The sequence below is a fragment of the Rhinoderma darwinii genome, chromosome 1 (genome assembly GCF_050947455.1).
Source record: "Rhinoderma darwinii isolate aRhiDar2 chromosome 1, aRhiDar2.hap1, whole genome shotgun sequence".
Classification (NCBI taxonomy): Eukaryota; Metazoa; Chordata; class Amphibia; order Anura; family Rhinodermatidae; genus Rhinoderma; species Rhinoderma darwinii.
The window spans coordinates 605,186,163-605,199,373 of NC_134687.1; the positions used below are offsets into that span (position 1 = coordinate 605,186,163).

The 13,211-nt window shown below is 39.5% G+C and overlaps 1 protein-coding gene across 3 annotated transcripts in view; it reads right to left on the reverse strand.

Annotated features, from left to right (window-relative positions):
* Positions 1-3,528: 3,528 nt before the first annotated feature.
* The window catches only part of DYM (dymeclin), a 343,122-nt gene continuing 333,439 nt past the window's right edge, over positions 3,529-13,211 (reverse strand). For all 3 annotated transcript variants that reach the window (XM_075840896.1, XM_075840904.1, XM_075840919.1), the window contains one exon: positions 3,529-7,545. In XM_075840896.1, the coding sequence (XP_075697011.1) occupies positions 7,396-7,545 (150 nt within the window). In that variant the 3' untranslated portion in view covers positions 3,529-7,395. The remainder of the gene's footprint in view (positions 7,546-13,211) is intronic.

Sequence of the window (13,211 nt, forward strand, 5' to 3'; positions counted from 1 at the left end):
TTTTGCTCTGATATGCATTGTCAGCTATGAGACCTTATATAGACAGGGGTGTGTCTTTCCAAATCATATCCAATCAAAGAAACTTACCACAGATGGACTCCAATCAAGGTGTAGAAACATTTCAAAGATGATCTAGAGAAATGGGAAGCCCCGGAGCTAAATTTCAAGTGTCATAGCAAAGGGTCTGAATTCTTATGTCCATACGAAATTTTGGCATTTAATTTTAATACATTTTCAAAAATTTCTAACATTCTGTTTTCACTTTGTCATTGTGGGGTATTGAGTGCAGAATAATTGGGGGAAAAACATGAATTTTTTTTTATTTTTAGCACAAGGCCTCAACATAACAAAATGAGAAAGTAGCGAAAGGGTATGAAGACTTTCCGAATACACTGTACATTCGCGAACAGTCACAAATTCAAAGTTTTTCTGAATTTGGCACACGTGCAGTAAACGTTGCACCATTTATGACAAAAACGGTTGGCACTGAAATTTTTAATACATATGCACATTAGTTATTTTTGCCAAACACCATGGTAGTTTACCACAAAAATAAATACATTTATGGCGGTGGTCTCCCATCTGTCGCTCTCAAGCTGTTGTGAAACTACAACTCTCAGCATTCCCTGACAGCCTTTGGAGAGCACCAGGTTGGAGATCACTAAAGTAGCAATACAAAGATGCATTATTTCCCAGGACACAATATAATGGGAAATATCTAATCCTGTATGTCCTTTTGCTTCATCATACAAAGTAATGGGACAAATTGTCGGATTGGAGGAGAATCTTTAGGTCTATGTCCAGCTTCTCCCCCGGCTCCGGCTGCCATGTCTAGACTCGCCATGTAGCCTGGAGGTAAAGGTGAACCTGCAGCATTTACTTCACTCTGGGATCGGCCTGCTCTGGGAAGAGTAATGAGAAGTAGTACTAGTGTGAGATGAGGTTGTGGTTGAGACGGGAGTGTGAAAGTGTTTCTAGGAACACACTGAGATTTTATTAGAGAGATTGTAACAGGGGGCTGATAAAAGGAGAAGATGCCGGGGTGAGTCATTGTGTGTGAACTGCAGGATAATCAGGACTAGCACATAGTTCTGCCTGTTTGCTAGGTGTGGTCCATGCCCATGTATTACATTGACACTAAAGGTGATTATACAGTTTACATAGCTTGTTTGGCCATCAGCTATCCCTCCCGATTTGGCCGTAATCTGACAAGTCTAGTTTGTCATCTTTTCCCATCAAAGGATCGCCTGATAATCCAAAATCAAGTAGATGCAGAGGATGGAGATAGATAAGAAGACTCCTCTGATATATGGGGAGTCATTTTCTATGTCCATCTGATAATCTGGATTGTTTGATTATCTGGCACCTGTTAAAGTGTAACAAAGGTTGCATTCACATCTGCGTCAGGGCTCCGTTCCGACTAAAACCAGGAGGTTTCCATTTCCATCACCATTGATTTCAATGGTGACGGATCCAGTGGAAATGGTTTCCGTTTGTCTCCGTTGTGCAAGGGTTCTGTCGTTTTGACGGAAACCATACTGTAGTCGACTACGCTATTGATTCTATGAAAACGACGGAACCCATTGGTACCGGATCCGTCACCATTGAAACGAATGGTGATGGAAACGGAAACCTCTGGTTTCCGTTTGTGTTAGTCAGGGCTCCGTTCTGACGGAAAGCTCCTACAGAACGTCGGAACGGAGCCCTGACGCAGATCTGAACGCAGCCTAAGCTTTTCAAAAACTTTTGACATGTAATAGTGACTTGTCAGAAGTTTTAAATCGGTGAGGGTCCGAGTACTGAGACGCCCAGTGATCACTAATACGAAGCAGCAGAAGCACTCGGGTGAGTGCTGTGCTGCTTAGTTTCTAATCAGTTTTCCTAGGCCCGATGTAAAGGCTCAAAAGAAAGTCCGTACACCGTTCGCTCAGCTCTCCGAGGAAAGCTGTTCAGAAACTAAGCAGCACAGCGCTCACCCGAGTGTTTCGGCCGCTTTGTTTTAGCGATCGGTGGGGGTTTCAGCACTAGGACCCCCACCGATCAAAACTTCTGACATGTCACTATGACATGTCAAAAGTTTTTGAAAACTTCAGTTACACTTTAAAAGGAACGTATATCTAACCTCTTAGCTATTACTAGAAGCTCCTAGGCCCTGGCGCCAAGACTGTAAGTGCTTATAAATTATCTATATATACTGCAATAATGTAATATTTATTAGTACAGTGAGACGTCTCCATCCAGTGTGGTTTGTTCAGTTTGATGTAAATAAAGCTCAACCTTTGCGTAACTGAAAGTTCTAAAAATGTGTAATATAATTTGTTTTAATTATTCTCTAATTTCAAGATCACTGATTGATGTCAGTGAATGTTTGTTTGTTTAAAATAAATTGAGAGACTTAGAAGTACAGTTGTGTTGCAGTCCTGCTCACACAGTGGAGAGGTTTATTAAAATGTAAGTCTATACAATCCTCTGTGAGCTAGCAAAGAGGATCGTGCATACATTTCTCTCCTGTTCTTCAGCGGCAACATATTCCGGCACCACTGTACAGAGATGGTCATCATTCACATTAGACCCTGTAACCAAAAATGGGAAAACAAGGGGAGACCATACAAACTCCATGCAAATGTTGTCTTCGGTTAACGACTGAGCGATTGTAACAAACTGCAGCTTTGTGAGCAGGACATGGTCAGGGCTCCTCAATGTAAACCAATGTCTCTATTCATCGATAGCGAGCAGAGATCTTGAAGACGGTTAGGAAGTGAAAGAAAGTATGCTAGAAAGTTCTATAAGGCTATGTTCATAAGGGTCGGCTCCGCTGCGGAAATCCAGAAAAAGGTCTGCACCAAATTTGCAGAATGGCCGCTGCGGAAAACAGAATCAAAAAAGTTCACCTCCAGCTCATGTGGTGTTGCCATAGCGACACGTCCCTGCTCCTCATGCCTGGTCTCCATCATTATTGCAATGTGTATGGACTTTTCTTTTAATTTTAAACAGGAATTAGGTATTTTTTTCCCCCCTAACTTGCGATCTTTGCTGCAGATCCACAGCAAAAGTCGCAACATTCGCAAATTTGTGCTTATTTTGACTTCCTCACTGTACTCAATGGGGGAAATCCAGAACAAAATTGAAAACAATTAATAATCCGCACCACAGGTCAATTTCTGAACGTTTTTTCTGCTGATTTTTTCCGCAGCATGTGGATGAGATTTGTTCAAATCTGATCCACTTTGTTGCTACTGTAATACGTTGCAGATTTTCTGTCTGCAAATCCAGACAAGAAATCCACTACATGTGAACACAGCCTTAGACTGGGGAACCCCTTTTGCATTTGGTGCTAGCCTTGTACTTCTATAACTGGAGGAGCCATTGATTTATCATAAATTTATGGTTACCAGAAACAGTGCGAGAAAGCTACACCAGCCGAATCTCAGCATGGACATCCCAGTGCACACAATATTTAAGAATTGCATTCCATATTTGTTTTTGTAATGGCCAAAGAAACAAAAATGATACTACAGAGAGGCTGGATTTTGGAAATGTGATTTTATTTGAACCATAGTGTAACATGTTCACAACCTCAAGGTTTTTTTTTATTAATAGGTGGCGCTAGTTATCATTCGAGAATTTGTGCTTGCTGAGGGGCAGAATTATCAAATCAGTAACCAAACAGCTTACACATCAAGCCAAATAAAAGGCAAGCACAGCACGACACTCTCCTTAGAGACAGATAAAAAAAGAGAAGACTGAAAATACGAATACACACACCTGACGGCCTGAGTCCCAAACCCCTGTCATAACTGAGGGTCCACCACCTAGATGATGAGTGCTAGGAGGCCCCTGCTAAACTCGGATAGGGGACCTGTAAAGTTTAGGACAAGGCACCCATTAAATCCTTGAACGTCTATGCTGTGCACTACTCTAAGGCTAGGAGATGTTTTGGGCAAGGCTCTTAGTTTGTCCCCCCCTCCATGCCCTTAAGGGGCATTTGAAAGAGCTTTACATAAGGCAAGGATTTAGTTGGCCGGTAAGGGTTTTAGCCCCAAATTATCTAAATGTCAGCCATTACATGGGCACATTCTTTTGTCCAAATGACCAATAATAACCTGCAAGACACGTTGGACTTTCTTGGCCCATAGTCGGGCGTGACCTTAAGTTTATATAATGATCAGTAATTAACATTCCCCCCCCCCTCCAAACCGCTAATGGACAGATTTAAGGAAAACAGACAGATGTCTAATCCAACGTCAATGGGCAGTCACACATCTCTCTATCCTTAAACCACTCATTGGGTAAATGCAAAAAAATTAACACAACTTTAGAATACAAAAAATAAAAAAAGCCAAGAGGTCCATCCAGTTTGTTACAAGAAGATTTTCCAAAAACATTGGAAACACTACCTACATGAACCATTTAAAAAAAAAAAATTGTGCCACCTACTGGCAGCTTTTGAAAGCCTATGCATATATGATCACTCACATTAAAGAATTCTCAAGATGTACTTCATATTTCACTTTTGTAAGATTCTGAATTCTCAAAATGTAAACATTTTTTTTCATTTTAAATAATTTGACAAAGTTATCTGAATTCCCAGATGACAGGACCTGGTAATGTGACATCAGGAGAGTTTATAATTTATTTGACCCTACTTGTACACTAGAGGTTATACCATGCACCTGTACCTCTCAAGCTGAAAGCTGGGGATCATGAATAAATGGTGCCCATATCTTATCGTATGAGGTCCACCCGGACAGAGAGTGGGGGAAAGAAAGGTATAGAAAACTTTGCAGACTAAAAATCCATGCTAGGTTATATTTTCTAAATATCAAAATAAATACGGTTTATATACAGAGTGCACTTAGTATTGACCCCCTGCCTGTGTGATTACAAGAAGAAAATATGAAAGAGTACCTTTATAGGCAGGCGCAGGGATATTTGGGACCTGCAAAACAAAGCACCGAAGGCAGTGATTTTCTACGTGTGGTTTTCCAGCTTATGCAGAACTTCAAGTTCCAATTTCCTTGCTGTGATTTGTAATTTTGCAACAGCAGGAGCACCACGGGTTGGAGACCCCTAGCCTTAGGCCTGTGAATATATTTTCTAAGAGTAATCTATAATGGAGTTTTCAGGTTTATTTCAATAATCATCTGGGATTTTTATGGACTAGTGCACATGTTAAAAAGAGAAATCCAGCTAAAACATGAAGCATGTCACAGGTGGAAAACCATCACTCGTCACTGGTGGAAAAACTCAACGCTTTCCCTTCCTCTCAGGGTCCCCATTTGAGTGGATTCATTTTTTGGAATTAACTTAAACACCTCTGTAACTATTCTGTCACTGGAAACCTCAATTTTCATATTACAGTAGCATGGTTTGGGTACTGTCTATTAGCGTTGAGAGCAAGAATTCTGTTGGAGAGTCACAGTCATAGAAGGGATTAGTTTATAACCCTTTTATATTAATAGGGTTTTCTGTAAACAAAAGCTTAAACGCTGTGTAATGAAAGTTTATGCAGTTTTCTAATATAATTTTGTATGAATTGCTTACCATTTATTAAAATCTGTGCTTGCAGTCAGTGAGAGGAAACATTGTTTACATCCTTGGTGAAAACGTGAAACTAATTATATTCAGAATTTGCAGAACTTTTCATTCGATTATTCCATTTTATTTACATAAAACAGGACAACCACTTTAAGGATCACTTTTTAGCTGTATTTACCCCTTCATAAAAGGCAATACATGAATTTATTTCTACAAGTCGTCCAATTCAGAGATTATATATATATATATATATATATATATACACACACACACATATATATATATATACATATATATATATATATATATACATAGCCTGCCAATATTGTTATTGTTTTAGGTGAATTTGCTTAACTGCACATTACTGTATGTTCAGTAGAAGAATTAGGGTCCATTCACCCTGCTTTCCCCCCACATTTAGCCTGTACATCGGGAAAGCTCCTGTCATACACCCTAAACGTGTCCAAAGAGGTCCATTAGTCAGACGGAGGCAAAAGGAGCGTCTTTTTGGACCACCGTTTAGCCAATATATGGAATAGCGTAATAGACTACTCTATTCAATCCTGCGGAATTCTGTAAAAAACCATATACGTTAAACGGATACCATATTAGCCTATGGATGCATAGTATGGGTCACAGGCATCTGTTTAAGAGATACAACATGGGTTTTTCAAAAGCTTTTCATGACGTATCCATTAACAGATGCCATTATAGTCTATTGGTGACAGATATATAAAACTAATGTCTAGTAGTGGCATCCATCACCCATAGGCTATAATGGCATCCGTTTAACAAGTACGTCATGAAAATCTCACAATGTACCTGATAAACATTCTATCCGTTAAACAAATACTGTGACGAAAGCCTAACGGATACGTCGGGAGCTTTTTCCGGCATAGAAGTTAAACGGAGTTCAAAAATGCAGTGTGAACGTAGCCTTACACGCCAGACCTACAAGTGGCAGATTTTTTTTGCTGAAATTTTCATACCTGAATGAAACTCCCTGCACCTGCTGCCCAAACCACTACATTCAGGTGACTAGAACTAATTTTAAGGCGCAGAAAATTTCTGCAACAAAATCTGCCATGTGTGACTGAACCCTTACCTCGAGCATTCTGCTGCTGGTCTCAGGATTGGGGTAGAGCAGGAGGAAGGGCCCTAAATGGATTATAATTTGGGGCCCTACACTGGCAATAGGCATATGACAGCCCCGGAATAAACATGCGTGTCTAGATTGGCCAAATGTTAATATTTTGAAGTTGAAATCCAAGCTATTGTATAGTACCCACATTGAACAGTATGAAAGAAGTCCAGTACCTGTTCTGAGCCACGGAATACATTTCTATAGGTCAAGACGAATGACGGCAGATATAACGATTCTAGTTGAAGATTGTCAGATCATTAATAATTATCATCACCTCTGTCCTGTAAGTGCGACATTTATCATAGGGATCACACAGTAGTGTGTCCCTCACATTGAGAGATATGTAGGATACATCGGTGATGTACATGCCGTTACTTTCACAGCTTTATTCAATCAAAACACAAACTTATATATATATATTTATAAATTTAAAACCTCCCCTCTCCTGCCAAAATAAAAATAGGTTATTGTTTTTTGTTGCAACATAGGATTAATTATAATAAGGAAAAAATATAAACAAACACTTAAAAATGAAGATGCTAGGTTGGTTGTGGCATAAGAGTCAGACATTGTGCACAACCTTAGGATGTGACTCCTTGTATTAGGGGAAGGGGGGTCTGAAGACAACCAGAGTGGAGTGGAGCGGTTCAAGGTCGTATGCTCCCTCCGTGCAGCAGAGATATCCCACAAAGCTTTATCTGTACGAGTCTCGCTCAACCCGAGTCCATAGTGAAGAGCTGGATGTCCTGCGGGTTCCAGTACAGTCCCACGCCAGAGTTGTAGACTAAGGACCAGACATACGGGATGAAGAATTCCTCCGGCTGCTCCTCTTCTACGTACTTGAACTTTAGCTCGGGGAATTTCTATTGGGAAAAGAAGGCAGGTTATTGTAAAGTGCACTCATGGGACTGAGCCTGGTCATAAATTTACCTTACAGTGGCTGTAATATTACATGCCGGCCATAATACATTGATAAGCTGGGTCCACCAGAGGGGTTCTTCAAGTTTCGGATGAAAATCCAGAATGGTTTAAAAACAAAAAACAAAGAAAAACAAAAAACACTTTGCAAAATTGTCTTATGAATTCCCCCTGGCTGGACCTGTGTTTGACAGATTATAGTGACGTCACATGACTGCGACTGGCCAATTACAGCACATTTATGTAAAATCATCATCACAGCCATGATGGACCACCACTGACATTCATTCATCATTCAGTGGACGTTATGGGCACCACTGTTACGAGGTTTTCATTTTTCTTTTAACCCCTTCCCACCGCAGCCAGTTTTCACTTAAAAACATTTAAAACATTTTTTGTGGGAGGAACGGAAAAAAAACAACCAGCAATTTCTACCAGTGTTTTTTGGGTTTTGATTTTACAGCATCTATTGTGCGGTAAAAATGTTAACTTTATTCTGCAGGTCAGTACGAGTTTCTAGACCAAATTTATACAGTCTTTCGGTTTTACAAAATAAAAAACTGTCGCCAAATTCTGAGACCCATAATGTGTGTATTTTACCATCGATTAAGCTGTATGAGGGCTTGTATTTTTTAACGGTACCATTTGGTGTACATACAACCTCAATTTTTTGGGGAGGCAAGGTACCCAACGAGCATTTTTTTTTTTTACGCCATTCACCATGCGGGATAAATAACATTTCAGATAGTTTTGGTCGAAGCGATACCAGTTATGTTTCATTTTTTATTGTATACATTATTTTACATAAAATAGGAAAAGGTTTTCTTTCTAACGTGAATTTTTTTTGTTATACATTCTTGAAAATGTTATTTCATTTTTTTAGTTCCAGTAGAAGCCTTTAACATGTAATCTAATACATCGCTTGGATAATACACTGTGATAGTTCTAAGATGGCAGACTTGGGGGCATTCACTAGGCCCACGAACTGCTATGACAACCCATCGATGCGTTGTGTGGGGGGCGCGATCGGGTTACAGACGGGGCTAGAAGTTTAGATACCACAGTCGATATTGACCAAGGTATCTTTGACCGAGGTATCTAAGTGATAAAACAACTGGGATCGGAGTTATCTCCAATGTTGGCCGTTAGATTGGATATACAGCTTACACCTGCTGCGTATGGAGTAGGCTCAGGTCATGAGCCAGATTCATACTTACCCCTCTGACTATGACGTACCTGTAAGGCAGATGTTGGGAAGGGATATATGCCAATGGTCAAAACCCCATCTATCCCAAGAATAAGGGTGCCCAACCTATGCAGCAGTAGTGACTGCGCATGCATTGGCCACTCTCCATTAAAAGCAGGTCCATTGGGACAGGTTGATATTTTATCATGGATTAGTGACATCACATTTCTGCAAAGATTTACTTTTAAAGAAGTGCTATCAATTGTCCAGGAATAGAAAAACATCACTGCCTTCTTCCAAAATCAGTGGCACACCTGTCCATGGGTTGTGTCTGGTATTGCAGCTTAGATGCATTGAAGGGAATGGGGCTGAGCTGCAATACCACACACAACCTGTAGACATGTATGCACCTATTTTTTAAAGAAAGAATCTACATTTCTGGAATCCTGGACAACCTCTTTAAGAATCCATTCCCCACCCAAGGATGGACATTTGTGAGACTACAGTATTTCCACCCCAGGAGTCTAATGTGTATGCTATAGAGCAGTGGTCTCCAACATGTGGCTCCCCAGATGTTTGGAAACTACAACTCTAAGCATGCATGCTAAATATCTTGAGCCGCCACCTGAAACTCGACTGTGCTGCTATCCCCCCCACAGAGCCTGATTGTTGGGTCGGGCAAAAATATTGGGACAACTTCAACAAAATGTGAATTATCTCCACTTTAGTCAATGTTTGGAAACTTTTCAATCATCTAAGTATGTGCTACATTCAGAATCCTGTGTTTTGGGTTTGCTGGCCCATTCTAGAGAACAATCTGGTCTGTACAGTATTTAAATTGAGCTCTTCTTGTTTCTCAGATGGGGGGAGTTGTATGTTCAAATCTGAACCCTCTCCAGCCGTTTCGGATGCACTCATGTAGTCCGCTCCAGAACACAGAGTACTCAGCTCTTACATTACAGAAACAATAGAAAAACTCAATGAGGTCTGAAAGCCGGGAAACGTTGGGTATAAAAAGCTTTGTGTAATATGAGTGAATGGGAGAGAGGCGGCAGAACTGGTTAATGTCTGCTCTCATAGATGCCATATACATGTTTACCACCTACTATACAAACACTACAAGTCATTCAATAGACGGATAATGAAAACTCCCAGTACAGACAATGGCGCTATCATACAAGTGCTGAGTGATTAGTCTCTGTAGAGCACGCCATTGTCTCTTATGGTGCACCAGACATGAGACCCAGCATTCAGCACAGCGTCACAATGCCATTTCCTTGGGAATCAAACATAATGGAGGTTTATTTTTCTTAGGACCTTTAAGTTTTCATAATACACAGAGTTGGAATTCAAAGTATCACCATTAGCCTGAGAAAAGACAATTTACCACCGACTTCCTCTATGCAGGAAATGGAGATTATCAGTCCCTCCATCTCCCATGTGTATTCTGACACTAAGATTATAGAATTCTCATAACTGTCTGGGTCAGAGTTGTCCAAGCGTCTGCATAGAGATGTATGTTACAGCATGACATCAGCCAGATATATATACTAGTGCTCGTTCAGGTCCATATTCTTGTACATAGGGGGCAGTATTATAGTAGTTATATTCTTGTATATAGGGGCAGTATTATAGTAGTTATATTCTTGTACATGGGGGACAGTATTAGTAGTTATATTCTTGTATATAGGGGCAGTATTATAGTAGTTATATTCTTGTATATAGGAGAAGTATTATAGTAGTTATATTCTTGTACATAGGAGCAGTATTATAGTAGTTATATTCTTGTACATAGGAGCAGTATTATAGTAGTTATATTCTTGTACATAGGAGCAGTATTATAGTAGTTATATTCTTGTACATAGGAGCAGTATTATAGTAGTTATATTCTTGTATATAGGGGCAGTATTATAGTAGATATATTCTTGTATATAGGAGAAGTATTATAGTAGTTATATTCTTGTACATAGGAGCAGTATTATAGTAGTTATATTCTTGTATATAGGGGAAGTATTATAGTAGATATATTCTTGTATATAGGAGCAGTATTATAGTAGTTATATTCTTGTATATAGGGGCAGTATTATAGTAGTTATATTCTTGTATATAGGGGCAGTATTATAGTAGTTATATTCTTGTACATAGGGGGCAGTAGTATAGTAGTTATATTCTTATACATAGGGGGCAGTATTATAGTAGTTATATTCTTGTACATAGGGGGTAGTATTACAGTAGGTATATTCTTGTACATAGGGGTCAGTATTATAGTAGTTATATTCTTGTATATAGAGGGAAGTATTATAGTAGTTATATTCTTGTACATAGGGGGCAGTATTATAGTAGTTATATTGTTATACATAGGGGCAGTATTATAGTAGTTATATTCTTGTACATAGGAGGCAGTATTAAGGAGGTTATATTCTTGTACATAGGAGGCAGTATTATAGTAGTTATATTCTTGTACATAGGGGGCAGTATTATAGTAGTTATATTTTTATACATAGGGAGCAGTATTATAGTAGTTATATTCTTGCACATAGGAGCAGTATTATAGTAGTTATATTCTTGTACATAGGGACAGTATTCTAGTAGTTATATTCTTGTACATAGGGACAGTATTATAGTAGTTATATTCTTGTACATAGGGGCAGTATTATAGTAGTTATATTCTTGTATATAGAGGGCAGTATTATAGTAGTGATATTCTTGTAGATAGAGGGTAGTATTATAGTGGTTTTTTATCTTGTACATAGGGGGCAGAATTATAGTAGTTATATTCTTGTACATAGGGGGCAGTATTATTGTAATTATATTCTTGTCCAAAGGAGGCAGTATTATAGTATTTATAGAATTGTACATAGGAGGCAGTATTATAGAGGTTGGTAGGAGGAAGTATTCTAGTGACAATAGGGTTTTATTTTTCCAAGATTTTTTCTTACAGTTTAGTTTACAGTTTAGATCCGGATATTTAGCTGAAATATGTGTGTAGACCCATCTTTAGATTTTCACAAGTTTCATATAAGGAAATAGAAAGAACCTGTAACTGACATGACTGTCTGATAATTCAACGATAATGTTCAAGAATAATCCTTTGTCATGATTCTCAATAATTACAATTTGGATTCAACACCCTGTAGTTAGTCAGACAGTACATGTATGCTGCAGTTCTCCATCTAGCACCAATACCAGTGTATTGGTGTAAATCTGGAGCTGAAAATGGCACATGCACTTATACAATATTGATCAAGTGCCTGACCACCAGTTATAGCATCTTCCTCAGCTTCCAGCAGCTTTGAATTACCTTTTCCCTGGCTGTACACTCCTCAGTCTCCAATAAATCTGCCTACAATATCATCGTAACTAATAGACAGGGAGGAGGGGGATGCAGCTGCAGTTTCTTACATGCTGACTGCATGCTGTGATAGGGGAGGGGAAGTAGAAATAAGATCTTTGATTGGCTCAGAGTGTTGAGAACAGCACTGGCGACACACCAGGTAGAACCCACCGACTCAAAAGGCAGAGAGAGAAAATATAAATTTTCCAAATACAGAGGTATAGAAAAAGACCTAAAGTTTGGCGGCTCTACATCGAACATAAATCTAAAAATAATTCTGTAACAATAGGTACACTTGTGTTTAGGCAGTGACAAATAAATCATCGTACACTAGTTACCTTCACCCAAAAATGGTGGACATACATAAGAGGCCAAAATGGCGCATAACTATTCAGAAAGTTGTTTTTAGATTTGGGCACCCATAACAGTTGACAACTGCACAAACCACCCTCTTGATACAGGACCCGGTTTCCAAAAACATTGCTTTCTTTATAATATAGCAGCCTGTCAATCTGTCAGTCTGCTCCCCCTCCGCTGACATCCATATTGAGAAAAGTGAGAATATTTCAGTACGTCGTCCATAAAAAAAATCCATTGTATATAAGATATACATTTCTCTTAGCAGAAGCCCAAAGAATGTCACTGTCCGTGAAATAAAGACAGAGCAGGCATTTAGAGCCAGACTGACAGCGCAGCCTGGAAACCGTTTGTCAACTTGATGACGGCCGCTGATGTTGATGTAGTACAGTTAAGAGGTATGGTTACACAGTCCTACTGATGTGGACTCGCTCGTGGCCAAGATTTAAGCTCACCTCATGCTCGCTGTCAAACGGTAAAACTTAATAACTTCTGATCACAGGCAGATTTGAAGGGGTAGTTACAGAATGAAAGGCTCTTTTAACCCTGTGCCAATCCACTAAGCCGGACCCTGTAACCTGCAGCTCTGAAACCTCCCGTGGCCCTGCCAGCAGTTTGAAGTGGTTGGTGAGTGAAGGGCAGCCCTGTCCGTCTCCTCTTTATACAAGAAGACAAGTGAGGTGATGAGGGGCTGGTTGTAGAGCGCGCACAGCTATGGAGATGGATGTCCTTAT